This window comes from Ceratotherium simum, chromosome 16, assembly GCF_057802395.1.
Source record: "Ceratotherium simum simum isolate JZ-2026a chromosome 16, ASM5780239v1, whole genome shotgun sequence".
NCBI classification, from domain to species: Eukaryota; Metazoa; Chordata; class Mammalia; order Perissodactyla; family Rhinocerotidae; genus Ceratotherium; species Ceratotherium simum.
In genome coordinates, this window is record NC_141915.1 from 10826945 (window position 1) to 10852531 (window position 25587).

Below are 25587 nucleotides of genomic sequence, written 5' to 3' on the forward strand. Positions count from 1 at the left end.
TTAAGGAGGCGCGGTCTGCTGGGAGGGAATGGGGAGGAGTTAGTCGTTAAAAAGCTGTTCCCCGGTTTGGCCCACCCATCAGCCACAGACACTGAGGCCAGGTGAGAGGGCTGTGGCACCTGGGCTGTGCCGCCTGGCAGCTACCGAACTGCAGAGACCCAGAGCGAAGGTTTACTGCCTCCAACGAAGGTCAGCCCGAGGCCAGGAGCGGGTAGGGGGAGCAGGACTGGGTCAGGGACCTCCAGGCAACAAGAAAAGGAGAGCACAACCTGTCCAGTACCGGGTACCAGACAGGGGATTTTGCACTCCCTCCAAAGCCTGCGGAATTGGTTGAGAGCAAGGGCTCCATTAGAGGGACTCTGAACTTGGGGAAGATATATACTTTTTAAGGACACGAGTTTCTCTGGAACGACTCCAGACCAGGGAGACACTTCCATTTTAAGGATACCGGGTTTGGGGATCAAAAACGTTTAACTTTGGAGAGGAGAGCGTGTGGGACACCCTCCTAAGGCTTCCTCCAACCCCCCCATGGCGCTACCGAGCTCCTCACAGGATCAGGTCTGGAGCCTGGAACCTCCCACTCCCATGGCCCCGACCTCCTCGTCCTCGGGTTCCCAGGAGCGGGAGAGAACGGGGAGCCCAGTGGTCTCCGGAGGGGTTCCCTTGGAGAAGGTGAAGCGACCCATGAACGCGTTCATGGTGTGGAGCTCCGCTCAGCGCCGCCAGATGGCGCAGCAGAACCCGAAGATGCACAATTCGGAGATCTCCAAGCGCCTGGGCGCGCAGTGGAAGCTGCTGGGCGAGGACGAGAAGCGGCCCTTCGTGGAAGAGGCTAAGCGGCTCCGGGCGCGGCATTTGCGCGACTACCCCGACTATAAGTACCGGCCTCGGCGCAAGACCAAGAGCTCCGGCGCCGGGCCGCCCCATTTCGGACAAGGAAGCAGCAGCGTAGCTGGCGGCGGGCCAGCCTGGGGGCCCGGGTACACGACCATCCAAGGGAGCAGAGGCTTTGGGTACCAGCCCCCAAACTACTCGACAGCCTACCTGCCTGGCGGTTACAGGTGAGTGTCTGGGGAGCGGGTGAGGAAAGAGACGCTTGTTGCCCCCCTTCCTGGAGCCTGGTGGGGGCGGATACTAGAGCGGCTTCGCTGGCTGGGGCCCTGAGCCCACCCAAGCAAAGGCTGCTCCAGGGAGGAGTTGGGGACCGCTGCTGAGGTTTGGCGGGCACCACTCCCAGTGCCCGGTGCAAGATGCGGTGGGAGTTCGGTGGCTGAGGGGTTTTCCTAGAGGACCTTTCCATCTCAGCACGGCAGTGGCAGACCACAGGCCCCTGGATGTGGCCATATTCTAGTTACCTGAATTTCCCGTTTCCCCCATCTTCTGGCCCTCGTGTGACCCAGCTTCCTCTCCCAGCCCCTGGGGCAAGGAGAGGCTAAGCCCAACTCTGCCCCTTCCTGGCCTGCCGCCCCAAAAGAGGAAAACAGGCGCCGCACGCAAGCCCGCTCTTGAACGTGCCCCAACACGGCTGTGCTGCTCTCGAGCCATCCTGAGGTCTGCTTCTGGACCTGCGGTACCCAGTGGGGCCCAGACAGCCAGGGGTGGGCTAGGTGGGTAACAAGTTCTACCTCTGCCCAGAACTGGTCAGACCCACCCCCACATACGAGTTAGGAACTCTGCCTGGCACCTCCAACCCAGGGAAGCACTCTCTTAACTCCGGTGTTTTCTTGTCTCTTTGCAGCTCTTCCCACTGTAAACCAGAGGCCCTCTCACCATGCTCGCTCCCTCAGAGTAACCCCAGGATCCAAGGGGAGCTGCTCCCCCACTATAGCCCCTACCTACCCCCAGGCTCTCCCACTCCATACAACCCTCCCCTTTCAGGGGCCCCCATGCCCCTAACCCACCTCTAACCCTCATGGACATGGACCTCCCAGGAAGGGCTCCATCCTCCTTTTTTACCCAGAACCCACCCCCCATCCCATTCTCAGGCTGCAAACTCCTCTTTAGAACTGTGATGGACCACACAGTTCAGAGGCCTGCAGTCGCCCCCAAGAATGCCAGGGGGAGCAACACAACACTTAATATTTTTTGTAGGACGAACACAGTTTTGTACGATTAAACCATGTCTCTGTGTCTTTATTGCACCATTTCGGTTCCCCCTCGCTGCAGCAGGAACCAGTGCACTCGCCCTCTCCACTCCCTTCCGCCTGGACCTGCCAGAGCAGGAACCTCCACCCCACCCTGGGGCCCTGCCTGAGTCATTCTCTGTGCCCCTTCCCCCCACCCCCCACCCTGCACTGGGGTCCAGGAGACAGTCCCAGCCAGGCTGAGGGAGGGAGGAGCCACAAGCCCCTAGTCCCTTCCACTGTCCAGGCTCTGTTCTTTTGCGCCAGAAGGGAAGTGGGAAGATGGGAGGACAGGGCAAGACTTTTGCCCAGAATAGGTAAGTAGCTGGAAATGGCTGCTAAAGGAGGAATCTCAGCCAAGCAATTAGATGAATTAATAGTACATGCACAGGACAACCACAATAAATCAAAATATTACCCTGAAAATCTCTACCCCCATCCTTCCTAAGGATCCAGGTCCACCAACTATGCATTTCCGTAAAAAACAAACCCTGGTCCAAGAAGTTATAATTGGCAGAAGAATGGGGAATGATTAAAGTCACGCCAGCACACTGGTTCAGATGGGAAGGACCCTGAGGTTGGGTGGATGAATAGAAAGAGGGAATGGACTCTGGTAGCCAGCTCAGCCCTACTCCTTTTTCTTCTTGTGGGGAGCCTTTGCATTCCAGTAATAGAGGAGCTGGGCAGCGATGAGGCCGTTGAAGAGGGTAGAGACCACAAAGGTTCCAGCCATGAGGGGGTCTCCCGTTTCCTGGATGTGAGAGAGAGAGCTAGGGTCACTCTTCCAAAAACCAAAAAAAGGTTCCAGAGAAGGGGGCAGCTTTAAGTCCTCAGCTGGGAGAGGTAAGGTGAGATTTTAGTGCCCTCTAGAGGGGAGAAGGTGCACTCACCTGAATGGAGGTGAAGATTCGGGCCAGGGAGCCCCCAAAGAGCAGAAAGACTGTGACAGCTGAGAGCTGGCCTGTGTGCCCGTTGTGGTAGTTGGTGGCTGCCTGGAGCAGCTAGGGGAGGAGTTGAGATCCTTCGTTCTGTCATGTGAACTCTTCCCATGTTCCCATCACAGATTTCCCCATTCCTTTCTCTAAGTAAAACACCCCCCACACTTTGGGCTTCTACTCTGCCTCTCACCCAGCCCCACTCCTAACATCCTTTCTCCCTGCTCCCAGTACCCACCTTTCCCATCACCACAGCAGGCACGTTGGAGGCTTGCAGTAGGGTGACTACAGCTAGGGGTGTCAGTGGTGAAAGCAGCACCAGCAGCACCAGGGCGTAGCAGGCCAGGAAAGCAACACCTGGGAGTCGGGGAGGCAAGGAGTCCTCATCAACCTCTCAAGCCCTCTGGGTTCCCCAGACCTGAGTTCCCAGCAGGGCTCCCAAGAGCTGCAGCCTGCTCTTGGGTAAGTCCCCAGCACCTTTCACAGTCTGTCCTCTGTAATGCAGGATCAGGAAGCAGATGGTGATGGTCTGGAGCATCAGGAACAGGGCTTCACCCCAAGAGCTGCAGAGTCAAGAGTTGGGAGGAAGAAAGGCAGGCCTGGAAAGAGGCAAGGAAAGCCTCCATAGCCCGTCCATCTGGGGACACAATTCTCTGATTACTCCCTATCTTCCACAGCCCTACTGGTTCCTTACCCCTGCCTCCTAGCAGCCCTCACCTGACTGACTCAGTCTGGATCCTGGCATTCTTGGGATGCTCACCTCCTCTCATCACCTCCATAGATGTCTAGATTTCCGGAAGAGCTTAAGCTTTCCTGCCCTTTTACCTCCCTCACCCTAACCTCCACTAGAGTTGTGAGCATTTACCCTTGGAGATAAAGGGCAGGCCCCTCACCTGAAGGGGAAGTTGTTGGTGATGCTGTAGACCATGGTCCCAGTCAATGCCACTAGCTCCAGCATTACTGACTGGAGACTCAACCCTTCTGCGCTCTTGGCTCCCAGGATTTTAAACACCTGAGGCAGTTTTACTGCAGAAACAATGAGAAGGGCAGGGTTGAGGAGCTGACATTCCATGGGAGTGCAACACAACAACTACGCAGCAGACTGGGAAGCATGTTAACCCCACTTCTGGTTAAGGAACCCACCCAGTTTATGCCATCTTAACACTCGACCCGCATCGCAACAGCAGGAAAGGAAGATAAGATACATACCCAGAAGTGACCCAGCCACAACGCCCAGCCCCAGGACTTTGCTGAGGAGAATCTTGAGGCAGGGGACTGAGAAGAGAAAAAGGGTAGGCAGAACTGAGAACTCCGGAACCCAGGCCAGGGCTTTTCAGGAGCAGCCCAGGCCTAAACACCTTAAGCGCTCCTGTGGACGGCCGCTGCTCGTTAAGACCTTGACATACCCACACAAGGAAGCCATGGGTTGTCTGGAAGCAGATGAAAAAGGTCTGGTCCTTCCTGCTCCAAATCATACCACATTCAGACCAGGTGACTTTCCAAAACAGCTCTGACCATACCTTTCCTCTGATCCAATCTTACGTTCCCTGCAGATTACATCTAAACAGCTTGGTCTGACTTCCAAGGCTCTCTATTGCTTCCCTGTATAAAGCTGAGCAATACCCAAAAGCCCTCTGATTCTTTATTTGCCTCCACTGAGAACTAGGTGATCCACATCACCTGTTTTCTCTCCCCAAGGACAGGTCTCACTCATTCCTGGACCCTTTGTCCCTGGCCCCTACTCAGGGTCTTAACCCTATCCTTCTAGGGCTTGCTTTTCTGCCCTGGCCACTCATATCCACGCTAGCCTTCAAGCCCTCCCCCCAAGGAGCTTGGCCCAGTGGGAGTCAGATTCTCACAGGTCATGAATGCGGCTAAAACAGTGTCCCAGGAGCCCAGTGGGGTACCATGAACCGACAGGGGCACCCTGGGAAGGCTTCCCAAAGGGTCTGATGTTTGAAGAGGGCTTTGCTGTGGAGTTGCCTCGTAGATAGAAAGAGGAAGGAAAGCAAGATATTCCAAAATTAGACTATGAGCAAATGTGAAGGCTGGAAGGAAAGCCATCAAGATGGCAAGAGCCTTTGGGGGTACCGCTGAAAGCCTGGATTCATCAGAGACTTTGAATCAAGTGTAACTTTGTTCCTGAAGGCATAGGTTGGAACGATTTGATCTGCTTTTAACTTTTTTTTGTAAAATTTGAGTCTTTTTGTCTTTCATTGTCGCTAAAGCATAAACTTCACAAACAAGTATTTCCACCCGGCAACTCCCCCTCTCGCCCAAATATGGCGTCCTCCCTCTATGGAAACCAAGACACTCCCGCCCCTCTCAGAGATGACTTCCGCCGAGCACGGCGTGGCAGCAGTCCCCGTCGTCACTTAATCCTCGGTCATATCCCGCTTATGGCCTAAGGGCTCTCGAGCAGAACTCTGCGCGGATGCCGAGTAAAACTCACCGTGAAGCAAGTCCCACTGGACAAAAATTTGGTCGTAGCATTTCTCAGGTAAAAGAAGCGGCACCAGCACCCGTTTGAGCATCCCATCTGCCTCGGCCGCCATACTGGAAAGCTTCCGCCAGTCTCCAGACCGCCACGCTCCGACTGCCGGTGCGCATGCGCGCTGAGCCCCCCCGGACCCCGCCCCGCCCCGCCTCTCCTCTCGTCTTCCCGCGACTCAGCGGGACCGCCCCCTGCGTTCCGCCTTTTACGCCACCCCGTCTTCAGTAGCGTAAGATAGGTCTCGTCCAGAGACCACGCTTTGGGCGCGCTCTCCCTGCTGCTCGAATTTAAAGTGTGCCAAGGCTGTACGCCTGCGCACTTCGATCTTTCGTGCCTTTGTTTACGCTTCCAGTTCGGAAGCAAGATTTATCCTCCTGCCTTTCTCCGCTTCTCCGGCTCGGCGCCATCTTGTCTTTTCCCAGCTGACTTGACATTGTTCGAAGTTGAGAGAGAAGGAGCGTGAGTCTCCAAAATGGCGTTGGATGGGGGCGCTGTGGCTCCCTATCTCCTGTTCTCCCAGCATCTTCAGAGGGAACGGCGCCAGCGGGAGCAGGACAGTTTCCGCCAGGCAGCCCTCCATGGGCACCGGCTGCGCGCAGGGCCCATGCTTCTCCTTCCTCTGGTTCGCCCAGGCCTTGTCGGAGGTGTGTGCCAGCAACTGTCCGGCCGGGACAGTGAAGCAGAAGAGGAGGTGGGGATGGCGAGCCCCATTCCGGGAGAGGGCAGCCTCCCCATCCCCCTGCAGGGCCCAGCCTTGGCAGCCTCCGTGAAGCGCAGAACTCCGGGGTTCCCTCCCACCTTACTGCCCCGAGGGTGCCACCTCTGGGCCAAGGCCCGCTCCTCCTCCACCTTCTGTGACCACGTGCTGAGCAAGGACTTAATTAAGCATGGCCCACCCAGCACCTCCCCTTGGGAGAGCGCACCTTGGACTACCCGGCGGGAGCGATGCCTTCAGCCACCCGGCACTGGGACACCAACTCCCGGCCATCCCAGTGGAGGGGGGCCTGGCCATCACACTATGGCGGCCAGTTGCCTGCTGCGAGTACCACGCTGTCGAGCAGCTGTTCAGTGACCCCCGCACCACTGTCTGCGAGGTCATACGGGATGTCCACGAAGCGGAGTGGGGCTGCTGGGGCCCTGCCACTTGCGGGCTGCCCTCAGTGGGGTGGGTCTCCAGGTCCTGGTGGCTGCTTTCTGTAGCCTTACAGGGCTCCTACAACCAGAAAGGCCCCATTCGGGCCCCCAGCGATTGCACCAAGGCCTACTATAAAGGGGGGACTGGCACTCAGTGGTGGTACAGGCTATGGCTGGCTGGGAGGTTCTTTCTAGAATCTGGACACTGGCTGCCACTGACCACCACTAGGTACACCACCACTGGGGACATCAGGGTTGGCTGGACAGTGGCCCAGGCTGGAGCCATGTGTTCCTAGGAGCGCCGAGGATGATTGTAGGTGAAGGTCAGAGTATCCACTGCTCCCATGGTTGATGAAACCCTTTGCAGATGAGATAGGAGCATTCCAGATGCAGTGAGGGTTTAATCAGGCTGTTCAGCTAGCCCTGGGCACGTGGGCAGGGCATTCTTGTGGTAAAGAGCCACTGGCACAGCCTTTGGAAATGAAATGATAGAGATGTGACTTCCCCACTCACTCATTGCTGTTGCTCCTTGTTTCACCTGTAATGGTATATGAGGGTTGAGAAGAAGACGGCTGGGATGGGTGGCTCCAACTGGATTGGAGGGGAGGGGGATCTGGAGCAGCCAGGGGCCCCAGAAGAGGAGAAACGGAGGGGAGGCAGATTCAACACCAGTTGTGCCAGGCTTTGGGAGATGAACCATGGGGGCATTTGGTCACACATTGGCATTTTCATCCCTCCTCACCGGCTGTTTCTGGCTCCCTGAGACTCAATCATGGAAGGCACAGAAAAGCATGTGACAAGAAACTCATAGCTTTTAATCCTGGCAGGAAGGACAAGGAAAATCAAGGACAAAGATTTGAGTAGGTTTTACTATTCTCCCTCTGGGGATGGGGGAGGGGGAAATCTGTCACATTTAATAAACACCCCCCCCTTATCTCTCCTGATTGCATTATCTCTACTTTTGTTCTTTAAGACAGAGAGGGAAGGCAGATAATTTTCTCTCTGAGTCGGTGAAGTAGTGAGAAATGAGGGCACCCCCTGGTGCCTGGGTGTTGGGATGAATACTCAGAGGGGCTGGTAGGTGGGTGGGCGTCTTCGGATAATGCAGAAGGTAACAAGCACCAGGGTGAGGAGGCCGAGGAGGATCAGGCCGATGATGAGAGGCAGCCAGATGGATTGGTCACTGGGACAAGAGAAACCTGGCAGAAAGATAGGGCAAGTAGGCATCACAGTGGTGGTGGCTGGGATAAAGGTGGGAGGAGGGAGGAAGGAAGGTGGGGGATGTTGGGAAGTAGGAGACTGGTGAGGAGCTCACCCAGGTGACTCAGAGCAGTAAATAAAAGGGAGAATAGGCAGTCTTGTAATGGAGGAGAGGACAGTGCCCTATAGTTACAACAGCGTGAGAGAGGGAGGAGATTTTGGGGTATAAGAAGGGAGATTCTAGACTAGGGAAGGGGGCTTTCAGTGCAGTGAGAGAGTTCTAGGAGGGAAGGAATAGGTCTTACTTGGCCCAAAGGCCCCTGTGGGGGGCAGCTGAGCAGCTTGTAGCTTCAGGGAGAGCAGGTCAAGGTGGAAAGCTGGTGAAAGAATGATGCTCGCGTTTCTGCAACTGAATCTCTGGCCCAGGGGGGTTTGGAGATCTCGAAGGGATGAATTCTGGACCGAGAATGTCCACTCTAGGAGAGCGAGGAAGGGTCAGCTCCATATCCACGTCCCTACCCCACCCCCACTTAGATCCCTTCAGGAGCCCAGACATCTAGAGCAAGTGATGAGAAATGGAAGGTTACTCACGCGCTGCCTGCGGGAAGGACACGTTGTACTCCACAGCCATATAGTTCAGGTAGACAGTGCTCTGCAGTGGCTCCTGCAGAGGTGACCAGGAAGGCTCAGGGCAGCAGGGGAGAGTGGCATCCGTGTACAGAGAGTAAGGAGTGCAGCAAGGGATTGGTAGGGATAGGGTGCTTGGAGGGTGAGAGTGAGGGATGAAGGTGAAGTACCTGCTTGAATCCAAAGCTGAGCTGTCCGTAGGGGAATGAGAGAAGCAAGCGGGGATGGGCACCCTCACAGTCTCCCTGGGCCTTGGTTTTGTTGGGGTTCAGTACAGAGATGCCCCAGGCCTGCGGAAGTTAAAGATGAGAGGGTCACGAGACTAGACAGCTGTGCCGTCCAAGGTTCCCTGTTCCTTTCATGCCCACCCTTCTCTATTCTTCCTTCTTCCCTTCCGAACCACAGCAGAAGGCCTCGCCCCCTTCCCCTCATGTCTTCCAGTCTTTTTGCTTTACCTCTCCTCCACTCAGGGTTGGGTACAGAACTCGAATCTGAATCTGGGCTTGGAGCCGGACGCAGGGCTGGGAACCATTAGTCCAAATGTAATCTCCTATAGCCCCCTTGGAGCCTGGGCTAGGACTTGGAGAGGGTGGAGGTGGTCCTGGGTGGGGGGAGCTGGTGGAGGATCCTGGGCTGGTGGCAGTACTGTTGCTTGTTGTTGGATGAACTGTGGCGTTTCCTTGACTGGTGGTGGTCACAGGATTGTGAGTGGCTGTTGTGGGTTGCTGGCTGGTGGTGTCTGTGGTGGCGGTTCTGTGGCTCTGGGTAGTTTGGTGGTTCGTTGTTCCTGGGCTTGAGGTGCTTTCTGTAGCTGTAGGTGTTACCGTGAAGGATGGCAGCAGAGTGGCCGATTTCTTATGAGGACAGTCATTCCCCGTCCCCTGGGCTTTCAGCAGAGGAAAGACTGGTTAGCAACCCAGGAGCAAGCTCCTTCCCAGGGGCTCCCTCCCCTTTAGTCCCCTTTCTCCTTACCTGCTAGTAGGCCCAGCAAAGCTCCTGAGAAAAGCACAGCCAGCCTCATGACAGAACAGCCTCACCCAGAGTGCAGCTAGGTTTGTGTCAGTACCAGCCACTTGCTCAACCTTCTTCTTCTTTTGGAAAAGGAGGAAATGAAAGTCTTTGACTTCTGAGATAACTCCACCCCCACCTGACTCAGGCACCTCAGCCCCAGCCACCAATCTCTTAGTCATTAAATTTTTGTCATTAAGTTAGGAGACTATTGGCCCTGGCTTCACAAGTGTGTGCTATCAGGGTCAAGAATGTCACATGGGTAGAATGAGATGGGGTTTCAGGACAGTTGACCCTTGGGGACCCGTTTGTCTACTTTAGCAAAATGTGCTCACATTTGTGGCAAGTAATTATAGAACCAATTGAGAAACAGCAACCCCTCCCTCCTTCAGCGGTCTCTAGAGAGATGAGTTCCATAGAATGTACAATTAGGGGCGAGCCCAGTGGCGTAGTGGTTAAGTTCACGCGCTTCACTTTGGCAGCCCCGAGTTCACATCCCGGGCACAGACCTACACACTGCTTATCAAGCCATGCTGTGGCAGGCGTCCCACATATCAAGTAGAGGAAGATGGGCACGGATGTCAGCCCAGGGCCCATCTTCCTCAGCAAAAAGAGGATTGGCAACAGATGTTAGCTCAGAGCTAATCTTCCTCACCGAAAATAACTATGTACAATTGGAATGCTTTTTCCACTTTCCCCCCTCCCCATCACTTCCTCTTGGCTGAGACACGTGATGCACTCATGGTGCTTGCCCAATCTCTTATGGAAGGGTCACGTTGTCCAGTCAACATGACCACTTTCTGGTCAACTCTTAGGTGGTAACAAAAAAAGCAACACAACAAAAGGGTAAATATTAGCTGAAGGAGGGGAGCAGAGATGTGCCCAATAGCAGGTGGGAGGGAAGGGGAGGTAAGAAATGAAAAGCCCAAACAGGCAGTTTCCAAGTTATTTTATTCAGAATTTTGTGTTTGTTTCCTGAATCAATAAATACTATACAAAACAATGTAAAAATGGCTACCATTTTCTCTCCCCTGCTCCCCCAACCTGGGACAATCCCCTGGGCCACCTAACTCAGGGGTTCTCCCTCCAGATTTGGTCCAGCAAATGAGGTTGAGTGACATTATAGCCCCTTGAATTGTTTTCAGAGGAATTCAGCTGGGGTGGGGAGAGCCTCTGGGATTTGGAGGTTGACTAGGTTAGGGAAATGGATTAGTGTTTTTTGGGAGAAGAGACGACGCCTGGGGCAAGAGCCTACCCCAAAGAAAAGGGTATCTAAAATGTTCACGGTTCCTTCTTTTGCCTCAAAAAGTGACATTTATTCAAAGAAAAAAAAAAAAAAAAGAAAAAAAAAAATGACAAGATGTCCATCCCCTGGCTCCCTTCCCTCCCCCCTTCTGCTCCTCCTCAGCCCCCCAAGGATTGAACCCTGGCTGGGGCTAGGTAGCAGCACAGCCCCTCTCAGATGAGGTCGGCAACATTGAGGGGCATCTCCTCAATGGAGGTGTTGTAGAAGGTCTCGATGTCTCGAAGAGTCCTCTTGTCTTCTTCTGTTACCATGTTAATAGCCACACCCTTACGGCCAAAACGTCCACCACGACCAATTCTGGAAAACAAGGACACCTTAGGATAAGTGAGGATAAGGGGAATGATGAAAATCAGGAGCTTCAGCCCAGGGAGGATTGGGCACGAGGGGTGAGTATCCCAGATCTACACTTACCTGTGGATATAGTTTTCCCTGTTGGTGGGAAGATCATAGTTGATGACTAAAGAAACCTGCTGCACATCAATGCCTCTGGCCTATGTGAAGAAAGATGACAACTTCAGCATGTGAATGAGAAGAGGACAATCTATCCAGAAGGGACTTACAAGTGTACATGTAGGCAGCCAAAGGAAGGCAAAGGAAATAAACATCCCCTCCTCTCCCTGAAAAACCTGAGGCATGCCAGATTTTATTCCAAGTTGCTACTTTCCTGAAAAAGGGCATTAGTAGGCCCCTTGGAAGAGGGAATCACCTTGGATTCTCCTTTCTTCCCTCCCAATCATCTCCAAATTCCCCTCTACTCACCAGCAGGTCAGTGGTAATTAATACTCTGCTAGAGCCTGAGCGGAACTCTCTCATGATTACATCTCGTTCCTTTTGGTCCATATCTCCATGCTAGAACAGGAAATAGAAGGGTGTGAACAGGCAGGCACTTCAGTTCTGAGAGAACTGGCTGTAAGTGGGAAACTGACACACACATACTGCTGGTAACCAGCTGGGGAAAACTCACCATGGCAGAGACAGTGAAGTCTCGGGCATGCATCTTCTCAGTGAGCCAATCGACCTTCCTTCGGGTGTTGATGAAGATGACTGCCTGGGTGATGGTCAGGGTTTCATACAAGTCACACAGCGTGTCCAGCTTCCACTCCTGGGGGTGGGGGAGGAAAAAAAAAAAATCAGTCAGGGGCTATACCCAACAACTTATTACCAGGCCCGCCTCCTGCACTAGGCCCCACCTCTCGTTCCACATTGATGTAGAATTGGCGGATACCCTCCAGGGTCAACTCTTCCTTCTTAACAAGAATCCGAATGGGGTCCCGCATGAACTTCTTGGTCACCTCAAGCACATCAGAAGGCATTGTTGCCGACAGCAAAACCACCTAATGGAAAGAGAGCAGCCTCAGACTAGGGGATACTCCACAATGCCTGTCCCCTTCCCTAGTACCACCTAAAACAGAAACCAATGCATAAAAAGGCTTGAGGCAAGACTCCAGAATTCTTCACGGTTCTTCTGACACTCATATTGCTCTTCTATTACCTCAACCACACCACTATCTATAAGCGATCATCAGCTATACAAGCAAGACTATACGTATCTTTCTCTTTCTCACCTGGGTGTTGCTGTTGAGCTTTTGGAATATGTCGTAGATCTGGTCCTTGAATCCACGGCTTAACATTTCATCAGCTTCGTCCAGTACAAACATCTTGATGTATTTGGGAGCTACAGGAAAGAAAAAAACATCAACAGGTAGTAATTGGGGAAATGTGAAATACACTTAACTTTCCCTACAAAGATAAGGGGAGAGACAGGTGGTCTGCTCTCAGAATACAAAGATTGATCCTTTGCCCAGGACGCCCCTGCCAGGCCAGACAACAACCCTGGGAAGTAGAACACTACCTGGGCTGAGATGACAGGGAAGCCAGGCTCAGATGACACGCATGGGGTTCATCACAGAGCAACTCTTTCAGAGGGGAAAACTAGCATCATTAGGAATGAGATTGTGGCCAAGTTGAAAGACTGGGAAAGCATGCACAAGAGGGAAATGGCCCAGAGGACCAGAAAATTGAGGTACTTACACAGGTATCTCCGGTTAAGCATATCAAACACACGTCCTGGGGTACCCACGATGATATGGGGAGCTTCCATCTGCAGCTTCTGCACCTCAGCACGCACGTTGGTACCTCCAATGCAGGCATGGCAGGACGCACCCATGTAATCTCCTAATGCCATAACTACCTTTTGTATCTGAACCCAGAAAAAGATAAGTGCTCATATATTAGCTACAACTGTGCCAAGCCCTATTTTAAATGTTTCTCATGTATTTATTCTTTCCAACTGAGACATGCGCCATTAATAAACTCACTTTTTAGGCAAAAAACAGAGGCAGGTTAAACAATCCATTTAAGATACGACTGCCAATAAGTGGCAGAGACTCAGGATTTGAACCCAATCTGGCTCCTGAGTGCACAGATTCATAGTAACAGCCCTCTGAAATAACTTCAATGTAGCTTCTTTCCTATTACACCTCCTAAGTTGCTGAAAACGAATTGTGACCCGTTTATTTTATTTCACAGCAAGCAACCAGTTTTATGTATAGTGACATACCTGTGTCCTACTGCACTCCTGCCACAGAACCTATGCTAGGTGGCATATTCACTCTTTTAAAGGCATGTTCTGAACATAAGGATCCTCAAAGAGAGTTCTACTAAAACCATTTGCTTACATTATCTTTGTCCAGAAATTAGTACAGAACATTTCAAAAAATACATCCCCTGAGTCTCAATAATCTACTTATGAGACCAGTGTTTCTGATCTGTTTCCCTCCAAGACCCAGGAAAACAGCAGCATTAGGATTTTATGTGCCCCAGGCATGAAACAGCTCTGGCCACCAACCCAGGCATCAAGCTAGGATGAACAAAGGACTGTACAACTACTTTGCCCCTGACTGATATAAGAGCAGCACCACCAATCAGGTGTCTCTTTGCCCATTGCCAGGGGGTTTGTTCATACAACAGCCACCAAACTTGCCCAGCCAGCCAGGCTCCACCCAGCAGCCTTCCCATTTGACTCAGGAAATGGGTGGAGGGAGTGATGCTTATTGTGTTTAGTAGGAACGAGCTTATAATTAACCTAAAAAGTCTTGAGAGATCTAGAAGTCATCAACTCATTTTCTTTACTTTAGATCATCTCTTTTTCCCCACCCCACCTACCCCATATTTCAGTTCTTCCAAGATGGTGATGGTTGAGGAGCACACCTCTAATTTTCTGATTATGCCAATCATTTCTAAATTGATCCTTCAGGGGAGAAGAAAGAAGCTACACTCTCACCTGCTGGGCCAACTCTCTAGTCGGTGCCAGGACTAAGGCCTGAGTGGCCTTTAGATCCAATTCAATCTGTTGCAGAATCGATATGGCAAAAGTGGCTGTTTTGCCTGTCCCAGATTGGGCTTGAGCGATCACATCATAACCTAAACAGACAAATTAGGAGGGAAAGTGTATGTAGAGGACATACAGTTTGGGATCATGAAATATTCAAGACCCCAATCAATAAGCAATCAATAGAGCTATGTGCCAGAGGTGAAGTGCTTCACAGACCACCTTATCACAAAGTGCCCAAATGGGAAGAGATCTGGAAGCCAGGTCAGGTTATTAACTGATTTAGTACTGCACAAAATGGGCTAGAAATACAGCTATAAAAAGCAAGTGTGAGGTAGCTGAAATACTACTTTACTGAAAATCAACCAACAATCCATGTGTCCAGGGCATGAACCAGGCATGGGCACAGACCAAAAGCCAAGCTGGGATGAACAAGGAGCTGCTTTGTCCCTCCCTGATATGAGATACGCACCACCAACCAGGTGCCTCTCTACCCAGGTCAGGGACAGTCCAAAACTTGTTCTGGGGCAGAGGAGTCTTACCCTTGATACAAGGAAGAATGGCTCGCTGCTGGATGGCAGAGGGCTTCTCAAAACCATAGGCGTAGATGCCACGGAGAAGGGACTCCGAGAGGTTCATGTCATCAAAGCTGTCAACAATCTCATTCCAGTTACTCTGAAAGATACAAAGAAATTAATGTAGTAGAACAGGCGGGGGGTGTGCTCTAGCACTGGAGCAAACAGGACCTTGTGCCTGCAGCACTAAAGCTTCAGAGCCCACCACCTTTCCTCCCTCCAGGGAAGCCAGCTGGTTCTACAAGGTCTGAGAAATCACTCTAAGGGGCCAGCCCACTTGTAAACTGTGTGAGACTGGAGGCTGTAGAAGGGAGGACTGGACTCAATATGAAGGACATGTTCTATACATACTCTCAAGAATATATTTTTAACAAAGCCTTATAAAAGAGTTAAGATTTCCTGTGGAGGAAACTTAACCATTTGGGAGTTAGGCTATGTATTAAAGATGAATCCTGGGTGCTGGTTTTAGTCAAATCTTAAATCACTGAACCACCACTCCAGAAACCAAGGCTAGTGGCACTGCCTTTCCCAGAGATGAAGGACAATACTGATAGGGGTTCAATCTCACCTCGATGACGCCTTCGGGCTCCATCCCATCGGGGCCATTGTCTCTGGATCTGTTGGTTTAAAGTATTGAGTATGCCGAATGAGGCACGTTAAAAATCCTGACAGCCAGGCTCTTCCTACCAGCAACCGGCCTTGCATGATACCATCGGCCTTCAATCCCTGACCCACCCCCATCAATTCCCAGAAGACGTAGTAGTTACCTTACAACTGAGTCAGTCCTTTGCCCCATCCCAGGAGCGGCTCAGGTCAGGCCGCCCGGGACATGATGGGGTAACCCTCCTAGACGACCCGGAGCCCGGCAGGAGCGGCGCCGCGCTTACGGGGTCCGGAGATGGTGCCTGGGGCCGGTCCCACGTGTCCCGGGCCTGGCCACCCCATGCCCAGGCGCGTGCACCTCCCATCGCAGCCCCAGCGCGCCGGAAGTCCCGCCCTTCACCTCCCAGATCCGAGGGTAGGACATCCCCTTCTCCCCCACGTCACTCCTCCCGCGCCCTCCCCCACTCCCTCCAGCCCATCTCCCCCTTCGCGGTGCCCGGATGTGGGAGGCCGCGGGCGGTGGCGGCCTCGCGCACAATGAGACCCAGCCGAGCTAGCAAAAGGGGAGATTGCACAACCCTTAGAAGCGAAGCGGACTGGGGGAGGGGAACACCTCGGGCCGCCATGTGCTCGCTCCCTCGACCACCCGGCGGCATCTCCTCCCTCCAAGGAACCATCAACATCCCGCCCGCCCCCGTCGCGAAATGGCGTCGCCCTCCCATACCTCAGGCCGCTCACCCCCGAAGGAAAGTGGACCTGCCCATCCGCAGTTTGCCAATTGCCCGGCTTGTGCGGCAAAATGGACCCGCCCGCCGGGCGCCGGGTGGGCTCCTGGTGCCTCACGCGGCCGCTCCTCGGGGTTAGGCTCAGTCCTGGCCGTCAAGAAAACCAGCACACTGAACGGCCGGTTTCTTCTCCCGACCCACACCTCAACGCGACGAGGCGACTGGATTTGAGGACCCAGGCACCCCCGCTTTTAGCGAGTGATACTGTCAGAATCCTCCGGTACCCAAGCGCGCGCGAGCCCTCCCTCCGGCAGTGAGGCAGCCGGACCTGCCGGCTCTACCTTTCCCACGCTAGGTCGCGACCGCGTCTCGCCCCTCAGCGCCGGGGCTCCGCGCACCGCAGCGCGTCGCGTCGAGGCTTCCTAGCGATCCTCGCACGCTGGGCCCCGAAAGCCGGGCTGTCCTTGCCCCCTGCCCAGGCCCTGGTGGCAGCGGCGACCGTGGATCTGCCCCTCACTCCCCCAAGACGGGTCCTCCCACTTGGTCTCCCCGCAACCCTGGTGGCCCTAGATTGGTGGGCCTCAGCTCCCCCCGGCGGGGCCCTCGGAAGGGAGCGGCAGGGTAAGTAGCCACAACCTCTTGCAAGTGCCTTTCTTACCGGGAATCCTGACTCGCAGACATGATCCTTAGAAACTAGGGCGGAGGGCCCGCCTATCGACAACTTATAGAGCGCCCGACTCCGCCCCAGCCGTCGCATTGGCCTGGCCGCGTCGGCCCCGCCTGCCCTCGCTCAGCAACTCTGCGTGACGTTAGTTCGTAGGCGCTCTGGCACGCAGCCACCATTGGATAGTTTGAACGCCTATCAAGATGAAGACCCGCCCCGCGGCCTCATTGGCTAAAGGGCCCGCCCTTCTCGCCGGTACGGAAGTGACATACAGGAGTCAAGGCCTCGAGGCCTGGCAGCCATCTTGGGGCCCTGCACCCCTACACGTGCGGAGGCGACAGGGCCTTAGTCATGTGGCCTAGTAGGCCCTATCGCGTAAGAGGGGCGAGGTTTCAGCCTCCAGGGACTTCCGGGCTCCCAGGACTACCACTTCCCTTTACCTTTGCTCCAGGCCTCCACTGGGCCCACATTTTATTTTGTTCTCTCCTACAACCAAGATAAATCGGACACCACGCCGACGTGTTCCAAGTGTACCAAGGATGATGGAATCAGGAGCCATATCTTGGCGGCTGGGAAAGTGTCCCTGGCTGGAGGGAGGAGGGATGGATAACTGACTTCTGGGCTTAAGGGCATTTGAGGTTTCTATTAGGAATCTTGGCCGAATTCCTTAAGTGTCCTATTCCCCAACTTTAGCACCTCTCAAGCTCCCTTATTTTTGAGGCTTACCAAAACTCTCCCTTCTTCCAGCCCTGGCTCCCATGACTGGGGGATTCTTTTGGGTGATGAAGAAATGATGTTGGCACCGTCTGAGCCAGGGATGAAAAGCTGGCCCCTGAAGTCTTGAGACCCAAAAAAAGGGTCGCTAACAGCACTGGCTAGAGGAAAGCCTGAGATAGAGCATTATCCACTAGTATGAGGCCCCTTAAGGAAGACCACCACTATGTATCTCCAAAGGATCCTTTATTGACCAGAGCAGGGCCGTGGCATTTATATATATATATATAAAAAAAAGTTTCAAGATCTGGCAGGCAGTAATCCCTTTGCCCGCCCACCACCCCCAGCACAGATTTTCCTGTCCCCCTCTGCACATGGAAGGAGGATGACTGCCCCACCCAGGCCACAAGGCCATACTCCCCTGCACACTTGAGGGAAAAAGGGGCTTTTCCATGGCCACCCCCTGAACATCAGAAATCAACAAGTATTCTCTCAAGGAAAAAAAAATTACAGAAATCAATTAAAACATTTAAATATGAAAAACCAAAGGGAATTGGGTGGGGAAAGGCCAAGAGGAAAGGAACTGGAGTTTCTTGAGAAGGAAGGGTCTCCCATGTGCCCCTGCCCATTCATTAATGGGCTTGAGGCCTGGGATACGAGGCTCACACAGTGAGTTTGCAGTGACACAGCTCCTTGTAGATCTGTCGCCGAAGTTTGGGCATGTCCTGCTGGGTGAAGCTGAATGGCTGAGACAGGGCCAGGTGCTTGCAGTACTGGGTGTTAACAAAGCAGGCCATGAGAACCACCTACTGAGCAACCCCCAAGTCAGGACCTGTGCTACACATTTGATATGAGATATGTTGCACTGGATCTTTCAGAGAACATCCCTATTTCACAAACAAAGGAAGCCAAGGTCCCATAGCCTGGGGCTCCAAAAGAGTCTGACTCTAAAGCCAGTGTTCTTACTAGGTTCATGAAATACCTAGTTGTTAAGAGGGATACCTTGGGTTGGGGGGTCAGGGAGACCAAGGACCAAAGACCCAGACCCAATGTGGGATGGAGAAGCCAAGAGAGGACCAATGAAATCAGAGTTTCTCCGTTCTAACACAATGTTACTCCCACTCCACAAGTGGCTGTGAACCAAATGAGGGATGCAGAACAGCCTCCTGTCTCCCTCCCAACCCTTTAACCCAAGTGACATCTGCTTACCTGCAACACAAAGGCACCACAGTCACTGTCATTATTCTGCCTGGCCACATTCTAGAGAATAAAAAGGTAGGCCCTTCACCTGGAGACTCCTAGGGATGTGGCTTCAACTTCTGCCTCCCAGCACCCCCACCCCTCCCTCTGGAAACTCACCATTTTGAAGTAACCTTTCCAGCCCTGGTGGAAATCTAGCCGGTCTTTCTTCACTGCCTCTGCCTGTAGATACTTGGCAATATGCTATGTGGGTGGAGAAAAGGAGGAAGTGATGCCCTACGTTTCCCCGATGAACCCAGGGTGTGGGGCTCACAGGCACTATGACCAGGTTGCTCCTCAGAGACCCAAAACCCACCCTCCTTCTGCCTGGAATGCCTTGCCACTGGATCTCCTCCCCACATTCTGCCTGTCTTTCCCCTTCCCTCTCAAACCTTAGGGCAGCGGCGGTTTAGGGTGCGCTGCGAGTCAAAATAGGTGATGGTGCGCCGCCTCACGTCAACAGAGATGAGGGACCAATGCACCTCCAGGTGGATGGGGATTAGCAGTAGCTCCTTATTGAAGATGTCCACCTAAGGAGGCAGTGCCAGAGGTCAGGTAAGACAGCACAGGAGTCCTGCCTATTGCCATGAGGGTTCTAAAGAGGAATGGAAGAGCAGGCAAGGAGCCAAGTGGGAGAACACAAGACCCAGGCCCTAGATTGTGAGGCAAGGCTCAGCATCTGGATGTCTAAATTCTCGGGGTAAGGGGGGAAGACAGGACAGAGGAGGTGGTGTCAGAATAAACACTTGAGAGCCCAGGATGGACCAGATACTTTTCACACATGAAAGGTAGAAGTGCTTAGTACCTAAAAACCCAGGCTCAAGATTCTGGAGCCAGACTGCGAGGGTTCAAATCCAGCTCCTCCGTTTACTAGCTTATGACCATGGGCAAGCTACTTAGTAACTTTCTATACTTCAGTTCCCTTATCTGTAAGAGTGCAAACAGTACCGACCTCATCCATTTGCTATAAGGATTACACTAGTTAATATCCATAATACACTTAGAACAATGCATGGCACCTTGTAAATGCTCGGTCGGTTAATGCTCACAACAATCCTGGGGGGAGGTTTTCATGTTCAACCTAACGATGAGGAAAATGCAGCTTGGCCAAGTAAAGTAATTTGCCCAAGGTCATAGAAGTAAAAAGTGGCAGAGATGGGATTCAAATACAGGTATATGGAAGGCCAAATTTTTTTCACTGTATGTCACCCCACCTCTACTTGGAGAAGCAGGCCTGCCAGGTCCCTGAGGGTTTAAGCTCTTGAATCTGGGGATGGAAATTAAGAAATGCTGGAGCCAATGGTCCTACCTCACTGTAGAATTTCCTGGCCTTTGAATTAGAGGGCAGGGAAACTAGAGGAGAAAAGAACTCTTTTTCCTCACCAAACCTGCCCCCACCCCCAACTTTCGCCAGTAATTTAGGCCAAAAACCTAGACATCATCCTTGATTCCTACCTTTTCTACAATTCCCACATCCAATCTGTCAGAAAAGTCCTATTGATTTTACCTACAAAACTTATTCTAGATAAAACTACTTCTATCTCTGGGCCGGCCCCGTGGCTTAGCGGTTAAGTGCGTGCGCTCTGCTGCCGGCGGCCCGGGTTCAGATCCCAGGTGCGCACCGAGGCACCACTCCTCCAGCCATGCTGAGGCTGCGTCCCACATACAGCAACTAGAAGGATGTGCAGCTATGACAGACAACTATGTACTGGGGCTTTGGGGGAAAAATAAATAAATAAAATCTTTAAAAAAAAAAAAAAAAAAACTACTTCTATCTCTGCCTTTCCCACTCTCGTCCACGTTTCTCATCTGGACTTCTGTGCTACACTCTTAGTTAGTCTGCCGGCTGCCACTCTGGCCCCCCCTTCAATCTGTCATTGAAACAGGAGTTTAAAAAACGAGGCAATTCCCAGCCTGCTTAAAACTCTTCAATGGCTTCTCAGTACATACAGAATAAGATCTGCCTTCTTCAGCCTATGCTCCATTCCTACAAGATCTCCTCTTTAAACAAATTTTCTCTTATTTTCCCTTTGCTCACTCTGCTCTAACCACAAAAGCCACCCATACAGGCCCTCCGTTATTTAAACATGTTCTTTCTCACTTTGCATCCCACGTACTTGCTGTTCCCTTTCCCTAGAACACTCTTCCCCCAGATCTGCACATGGCTGGCTCCTCATCAAGTCTCAGCTAAGAAAGGCCTTCCCAGACCACCCAGTCTAAACTACTCACTTCCCATCCTACTACATGACTGTTTTAATTTGCTTGCAGCACTTATCACTAGCTGAAATTTAACTTGCTTATTTATTCTCACCCCATAAAGGCAAGAAGTTTTCCTTGTTTAATACTGTATCCTTAATGCCTAGAACAATACCTAGCACAGAGAAGACATTTAATAAATATTTGAAAGACTGAATGAACAGGGTTGGGAAAAGGGCTCACAGAAAACAGAACTCTAATTCTTCAGAAGCAAAGTGTTGCACAAGTAGATGTGAATTCATAACTCACGTTTTTGGTCCACCTTTTCACCCCATCATAACCCTTGGTACGGAGTTTATCATAGAAGAAACTGTTGAAGAAATGCACCTATGCCAATGATACAAAAAAGCTGGATGGAATTAAAAGATCTCAGGCCCTCCTGCTAAGTCTCCCCTTCCCAGTCCACTCCACTTCATTATGGATCTAAGGACTGGTTTCAACAACCTCTACTCCAACTCACTAAGGTTGAAAAAACAAATTGTTTTTAATCTTATAGCTTCCCATCCCAATTTGTGGAGTTAGCCATAGCGGAAAAACACTCAAGACCGGTGGGTAAAGGAAGAAAATTGTAAATTCAGGCCTAAGATTACAGATTTGAATTTAACAAGATTACCTTCCACCACCTCTCCCCCAGGAACAAAGACTCTCTTTTATGTAAAATGGAAGAGATGAAAGGGACTAAAAAAGCTGCTTGGAACTGTGAAAGTTCTTCTGGGGACTGAAATAACTGGTTAGGCCTACCTTTTCAGGGACTGTGTCCATGACCAGGTCTCCATACATGTTCATCACCTGGGGGGAAGACGGGAGGCAGCTTGCCATGGAGGGTGCAGCATGGGTATAGGGCTCCCCCATGCAGAGGGCCCCAGACACCCTGCTCCTTGAATCCCCTCTTGGGCCTGTTTTTCTACTCCTCCTCACCTGGTCATTGAGCCAGTTCTGTCCATACAAGGTCCCCAAGTCATCCATTGTCAGCACATGCCGCTTATAGGCCACTCGGAAGCCCCTCACCATGGCATTGCCTGGCATCCGCTGGTATGACTGGATCAGCTGCAGCACCAGGCCCTTCCTGAGTAGGCCAAGGGTGGAGTCACACAAGAGACGAGGGGGCTAGGGCACACAGAAGTTCCTTCTACTGCCTAGAATTAGAGTCTATAAACTGACCCCCGCCCCCGTTTTTGGCATAGGTCCTTCTGAGGACCTGCTAAGGGCCTAGTCCCTTGAAAGAGGCACATGAATACTCAGGTATACATAGTATTTCGGGGCTCCAAGTAAAGACCCTCCCAGCCAGCTTACAGGGGCTTGGCACTTTGCCTACAGATTCCTCCCCTTCAGCTCTAGCTTCCTACTTCTCCCCAAGTACATCCTATGGGAGAAAAGGTAGCAGCATTCTCTCCCCATCCCCCAGGTCCCAGCCCTCTCCTGAAGGGCATCTCTGTCACGCCTCACCTGGAAGGTGTAGAGAACTCCTGCTGGAAAATGTCCTCCAGTTTCTCTACTACCTCATCAGTGCTGAGGGGGATAAGGCTGCCGTAAGTTTGAAGGAATTCATCCAAGATGCCTGAGTGGAGGAGGGAGAGGAGTGGGGTGAGGCCTCCAGACTCTGAACTAGGAGTTGGCTGAGGGAAAGAGACTAGGTCCTCTAGGGTTCCTTACTCTGCACGCAGGTCACATGCTCCTCCCGAAGAGGGCTGTGCTGGCCAGCTTTCTCCCCAGGACGCTCTGCCTCTTCTGCAGTGCCCAAATCTGAGCCCTGAAAAATCTCCTGGGCCACATGGTCCCCGATGCTGCACACATTGCTGATAAGGATGCTGGCATCAGGGGGTGCCAGACTTCGCTCCCCTTCTGGCCCAGGTGGTCCCCCAAAACCGTTAGGCAGAGTACAGGAGAGGAGGCCTGTAGGGCAGAGGAAAAAGGATGGGGATGAGAAATGGGTTCAAAAGACAATGGGAAGATTAAATGGTATACACAAATTATAAGACCACAAGAAGAATGAATTGAAGCAAAATCTACCAATATAAACTCTAAGGAATGGAGACCCTAAAGCATGAGACAAGCATGTCCAAGAAGTTATAAAGGGACAGAGAGAAAAAGCTACTACTCACAGACACGAAGAAAATAAGAAAAGATTAGGATTCAGGGAGATTTAAAGTTCAGAGATATCTGTCACTATATGCCTAGCACCTAGCATAGTACCCAGCACACAGCAAAGACTCAATAAATTCTTAAATAATTCATAAAGACATAGAAAGCCTGAAATTGTTTGGTTGGGATTCTTCGAAAGAAAAATATCCTGAGTGTGAAATGTCACACACAACTGTACAAGTGATGTACTCCACTACTTAGAGAGAGTCCTTCCCACCACTATGAGAATAGCACCCTCTGGAGAGGTACATGCAGGGGTCCTTATCCTGACACCCAACGAAGAGGGATTTCAAGTGGACAAGACTGTCTGACTTTCCTAAACCATGTCTCCTTTTCTCATCCATGCACAGGACATCTAGTTAGGGATGCTGTATCCCAGCCTTGACTATCTCCCCTAACTTAGTTCCTACTTTCCTTAGGCCCAGCTCTAACCACAGGAAGAGGCTCCTGGTCCTCCAGGATCTTAGCCCTCCCCACTCCCTCCTCTGCCTCATCGCCACTTTACCCGAGTCAGGGTCCAGAGGAGACTTTGGAGTCCACCTTAATCCATCTTCCTCCATAGGGGGCCCAGAGGGCACTGGTGGAGACCTTCTCACCCCATCTTCAGCCATAAGAGCACCTAGCAGACCCAGCCGGGGTGGAGGTGGCCCCCGGGGGGAGTCAAAACGACAGCAGGGGGATGGCACCTGTGGTGTCGCACCGCCTTCTTGGGGTGAAAGATGGTTCTTGGGGTGTGTGAGGCTCCGCCGCCGGCCCCGGTGACGCCCCCAAAGCTTCCAGTGGAATGTCAGCGAGGTGCTTTTAGAGTAGAGCAGCATCCGGAAGGCTCTCATAGCTCTGCGGCGGCGCTGTGAGCAGGTTTTTCGATGAGTAGGGCGGGGAGGGCGAGGCCGCTGGGAGCTTCCCAGCTGACCCCATCTAGGGGGCAGCCTCCAAGCTGCCACTTCCTCTTCCTCATCTTCATCTTCATCCTCCTCTTCTTCTTCATCCTCTTCACTAGCTGAGGCATCAAAAGAGGGCCGAGGGACAGGGAGGCGTCTGGCTGGCACTGTGGTCCCTGACCCAGGATCTGGCCCAAACCCTCCACCTGATTTGAGTCGGGGTTTGGGGGGTGCGGGCCAACGAAGACGCTCCCGCCTGGGGCTTGAGTAAGCTGGGGCTATGTCGGGTCCAGGAGGCTCAGGCCTCCAAGACCCAGTCCCTTGTATAGTCTCTTTCATCTTTCAGTAGCCTGTAATACAAAGGTTAGAGTGTCAGAATCCAAACATCCTGTATTCCAGATCCTGCTTCTGTTCCTCAGCATCCTTCTCTGGAATCAGATGCAAATAAACTAACGAAAGAGGAAAAAATGCAAAATTCCCAACTTCAGATCTTCCCAGTCAACACGGTCCACAAGGAGCCCTTTAGAGTCTGTGCCATGGTTTCTCCCCGCCCAGACAGAGGCAACGGAGAATGGCTAGGCAAAAGGCCTCGAGGATCTTACTTCTCAGATCTACAGATCAAACCCAGTATTTTCAGCCTCTATTTCTCTATTCTAATACGACCAAGGTGTCCTAACTGAGACCGTAATGAGGGAGATGGTTCAGCACGGGAATCCTGACATGGTAGAGATACCTGAAGAGAACACAACTTCCACAGAAAGACCGTGGTCTAGAGCGGGAAGAGAGCTATCACCCTGGAATGAATGGAGTGTGTGGGCATGCTCAGGTCGTCTCAGGAGGGAATGGGGATGCCAGAACTATGGCTCAGATAGTAGAATCTTATGAAAACGAAAGATTTTAAAAGAAACTGAAAGAGAACCGAATCGGCGCTTAGGCAGCCAAATCAAGGCGCTGGGACAGAAGTGAGCCGCGCGAGCCAAGCTGGCCCAGCCCCCTCTCCTGCTCCGTCCCCGGGGACCAGAATGCGTTCCGGCACCGGTATGGTCCTACAGGCTCGCACGGCTCTGCGCGCAAGGGCCTTAAGAAGCCCCTTCGAGGGCCTCCTGGGCCCCGGTTAGGTGGGAATGAGGTCCAGGAATAGGAGAGGCCGCGGCAGGGCTGGGGGGAGGGGGAAGGGGGCGTCCTCACCGGGAGCGGGGAAGCCGGGCGGACGGGCCCGAGAGCGGGCGTCTCCGGCCTCAGGCTTCCCGGCTCATCTCTCTGGCGACGGCGGCGGCCCCGCCACTCCTGCTGTCTCTGGGCGCAGCCGTCTCAATTCAGGATTCCAACGCTTCTGCGCCGCGCGCCGCCAAGCCACCCCGCCGAGGCGACCACTCGCTCCTCTTCAGCCTCCACCTCCACCACCTCCTCCCCCTCCTCCTCCTCCTTCCCCTCCCGCGAGCCCCAGGCCCACCGGCGGTGGCGGCGCACGATTAGTACGTCACACCCGGCGAACAGCGCCGGCGCGGCCACCACGCGCCTAGCACCGCCTACCCAAAAACGTATCTGCCACGGGACCGCCACGCCCCCGAGCCCCACGCAGGGCTGCGCCTGCGCACACCCAACCTGGGCCAGGCGCGGTGGCTGCGCC

At 52.8% G+C, this 25587-nt stretch overlaps 5 protein-coding genes and 4 non-coding genes across 13 annotated transcripts; 1 reads left to right on the top strand and 8 right to left on the bottom strand.

The window, feature by feature from the left end:
• The first annotated feature begins 79 nt into the window (after positions 1-79).
• SOX15 (SRY-box transcription factor 15) lies at positions 80-2117 on the top strand. The gene is made up of 2 exons (XM_004433123.3): positions 80-1061; positions 1739-2117. Exons 1-2 carry the CDS (start codon positions 529-531, stop codon positions 1905-1907), a joined length of 702 nt encoding a protein of 233 aa, XP_004433180.1. The 5' UTR covers positions 80-528; the 3' UTR covers positions 1908-2117.
• A 496-nt stretch (positions 2118-2613) lies between these two features.
• On the bottom strand, positions 2614-5654 carry MPDU1 (mannose-P-dolichol utilization defect 1). The gene is made up of 7 exons (XM_004433124.3): positions 5511-5654; positions 4268-4333; positions 3952-4084; positions 3536-3621; positions 3297-3415; positions 3014-3124; positions 2614-2874 (listed from the first exon to the last, which is right to left on the bottom strand). Exons 1-7 carry the CDS (start codon positions 5611-5613, stop codon positions 2752-2754), a joined length of 741 nt encoding a protein of 246 aa, XP_004433181.1. The 5' UTR covers positions 5614-5654; the 3' UTR covers positions 2614-2751.
• A 1826-nt stretch (positions 5655-7480) lies between these two features.
• CD68 (CD68 molecule) lies at positions 7481-10331 on the bottom strand. Its single transcript, XM_004433125.3, has 6 exons — positions 9486-10331; positions 8969-9399; positions 8684-8803; positions 8478-8550; positions 8192-8362; positions 7481-7885 (listed from the first exon to the last, which is right to left on the bottom strand). The coding sequence occupies exons 1-6, from the start codon at positions 9532-9534 to the stop codon at positions 7752-7754; spliced, it is 978 nt and encodes a 325-aa protein (XP_004433182.1). The 5' UTR covers positions 9535-10331; the 3' UTR covers positions 7481-7751.
• Positions 10332-10455: 124 nt separating this feature from the next.
• Positions 10456-16791, bottom strand: EIF4A1 (eukaryotic translation initiation factor 4A1). 2 transcript variants are annotated; one of them, XM_014789555.2, is made up of 11 exons: positions 16720-16791; positions 15302-15350; positions 14701-14833; positions 14111-14250; positions 12859-13027; positions 12393-12502; positions 12018-12161; positions 11792-11929; positions 11587-11676; positions 11239-11318; positions 10456-11124 (listed from the first exon to the last, which is right to left on the bottom strand). In XM_014789555.2, the coding sequence occupies exons 1-11, from the start codon at positions 16740-16742 to the stop codon at positions 10980-10982; spliced, it is 1221 nt and encodes a 406-aa protein (XP_014645041.1). In that variant the 5' UTR covers positions 16743-16791; the 3' UTR covers positions 10456-10979. The 2 variants fall into 2 exon arrangements, with proteins under 2 accessions (XP_014645041.1, XP_087296618.1); XM_087440492.1 differs by lacking the exon at positions 16720-16791 and adding an exon at positions 15501-15582.
• LOC147914906 (small nucleolar RNA SNORA67) lies at positions 11394-11540 on the bottom strand. Its single transcript, XR_015554864.1, has one exon. It is a non-coding gene; the product is annotated as a small nucleolar RNA SNORA67 (small nucleolar RNA).
• Positions 12599-12739, bottom strand: LOC147914907 (small nucleolar RNA SNORD10). Its single transcript, XR_015554824.1, has one exon. It is a non-coding gene; the product is annotated as a small nucleolar RNA SNORD10 (small nucleolar RNA).
• On the bottom strand, positions 13638-13782 carry LOC147914908 (small nucleolar RNA SNORA48). Its single transcript, XR_015554822.1, has one exon. It is a non-coding gene; the product is annotated as a small nucleolar RNA SNORA48 (small nucleolar RNA).
• LOC147914909 (small nucleolar RNA SNORA48) lies at positions 14532-14666 on the bottom strand. Its single transcript, XR_015554821.1, has one exon. It is a non-coding gene; the product is annotated as a small nucleolar RNA SNORA48 (small nucleolar RNA).
• Positions 16792-17666: 875 nt separating the features above from the next.
• On the bottom strand, positions 17667-25352 carry SENP3 (SUMO specific peptidase 3). 4 transcript variants are annotated; one of them, XM_087440491.1, is made up of 11 exons: positions 25146-25350; positions 23582-24307; positions 22588-22827; positions 22381-22492; positions 21853-22000; positions 21676-21723; positions 21184-21261; positions 19071-19208; positions 18799-18882; positions 18649-18721; positions 17667-18212 (listed from the first exon to the last, which is right to left on the bottom strand). In XM_087440491.1, exons 2-10 carry the CDS (start codon positions 24294-24296, stop codon positions 18680-18682), a joined length of 1605 nt encoding a protein of 534 aa, XP_087296617.1. In that variant the 5' UTR covers positions 24297-24307; positions 25146-25350; the 3' UTR covers positions 17667-18212; positions 18649-18679. The 4 variants fall into 4 exon arrangements, with proteins under 4 accessions (XP_087296617.1, XP_087296616.1, XP_087296615.1 ...); XM_087440490.1 differs by having other exon boundaries at positions 18649-18699; positions 25146-25349; XM_087440489.1 differs by having other exon boundaries at positions 18649-18699; positions 21676-22000; positions 25146-25352.
• Between the last annotated feature and the right edge of the window lie 235 nt (positions 25353-25587).

Excerpts from the sequence above, each read along its gene's own strand:
- EIF4A1 (XM_087440492.1), bottom strand. The coding sequence starts at position 15,529 with ATGGGGCAAAGGACTGACTCAGTTGTAAG. Across the intron at positions 15,351-15,500 it reads AGGACTGACTCAGTTGTAAG|ATCCAGAGACAATGGCCCCG; the intron begins GTAACTACTACG and ends TTAAACCAACAG. Across the intron at positions 11,677-11,791 it reads ACTTCACTGTCTCTGCCATG|CATGGAGATATGGACCAAAA; the intron begins GTGAGTTTTCCC and ends TTCCTGTTCTAG.
- SENP3 (XM_087440489.1), bottom strand. The coding sequence starts at position 24,296 with ATGAAAGAGACTATACAAGGGACTGGGTCTTGGAGGCCTGAGCCTCCT. Across the intron at positions 22,828-23,581 it reads TCCTCTGGACCCTGACTCGG|GCCTCCTCTCCTGTACTCTG; the intron begins GTAAAGTGGCGA and ends TCTGCCCTACAG. Across the intron at positions 18,883-19,070 it reads TAAACCGCCGCTGCCCTAAG|CATATTGCCAAGTATCTACA; the intron begins GTTTGAGAGGGA and ends CCACCCACATAG.
- CD68 (XM_004433125.3), bottom strand. The coding sequence starts at position 9,534 with ATGAGGCTGGCTGTGCTTTTCTCAGGAGCTTTGCTGGGCCTACTAGCA. Across the intron at positions 9,400-9,485 it reads TTTGCTGGGCCTACTAGCAG|CCCAGGGGACGGGGAATGAC; the intron begins GTAAGGAGAAAG and ends CTCTGCTGAAAG. Across the intron at positions 8,551-8,683 it reads TCAGCTTTGGATTCAAGCAG|GAGCCACTGCAGAGCACTGT; the intron begins GTACTTCACCTT and ends TCACCTCTGCAG.
- MPDU1 (XM_004433124.3), bottom strand. The coding sequence starts at position 5,613 with ATGGCGGCCGAGGCAGATGGGATGCTCAAACGGGTGCTGGTGCCGCTT. Across the intron at positions 4,085-4,267 it reads TGTGGCTGGGTCACTTCTGG|TAAAACTGCCTCAGGTGTTT; the intron begins GTATGTATCTTA and ends TTGTTTCTGCAG. Across the intron at positions 3,416-3,535 it reads CAGAGGACAGACTGTGAAAG|GTGTTGCTTTCCTGGCCTGC; the intron begins GTGCTGGGGACT and ends CCCGACTCCCAG.
- SOX15 (XM_004433123.3), top strand. The coding sequence starts at position 529 with ATGGCGCTACCGAGCTCCTCACAGGATCAGGTCTGGAGCCTGGAACCT. Across the intron at positions 1,062-1,738 it reads TACCTGCCTGGCGGTTACAG|CTCTTCCCACTGTAAACCAG; the intron begins GTGAGTGTCTGG and ends GTCTCTTTGCAG.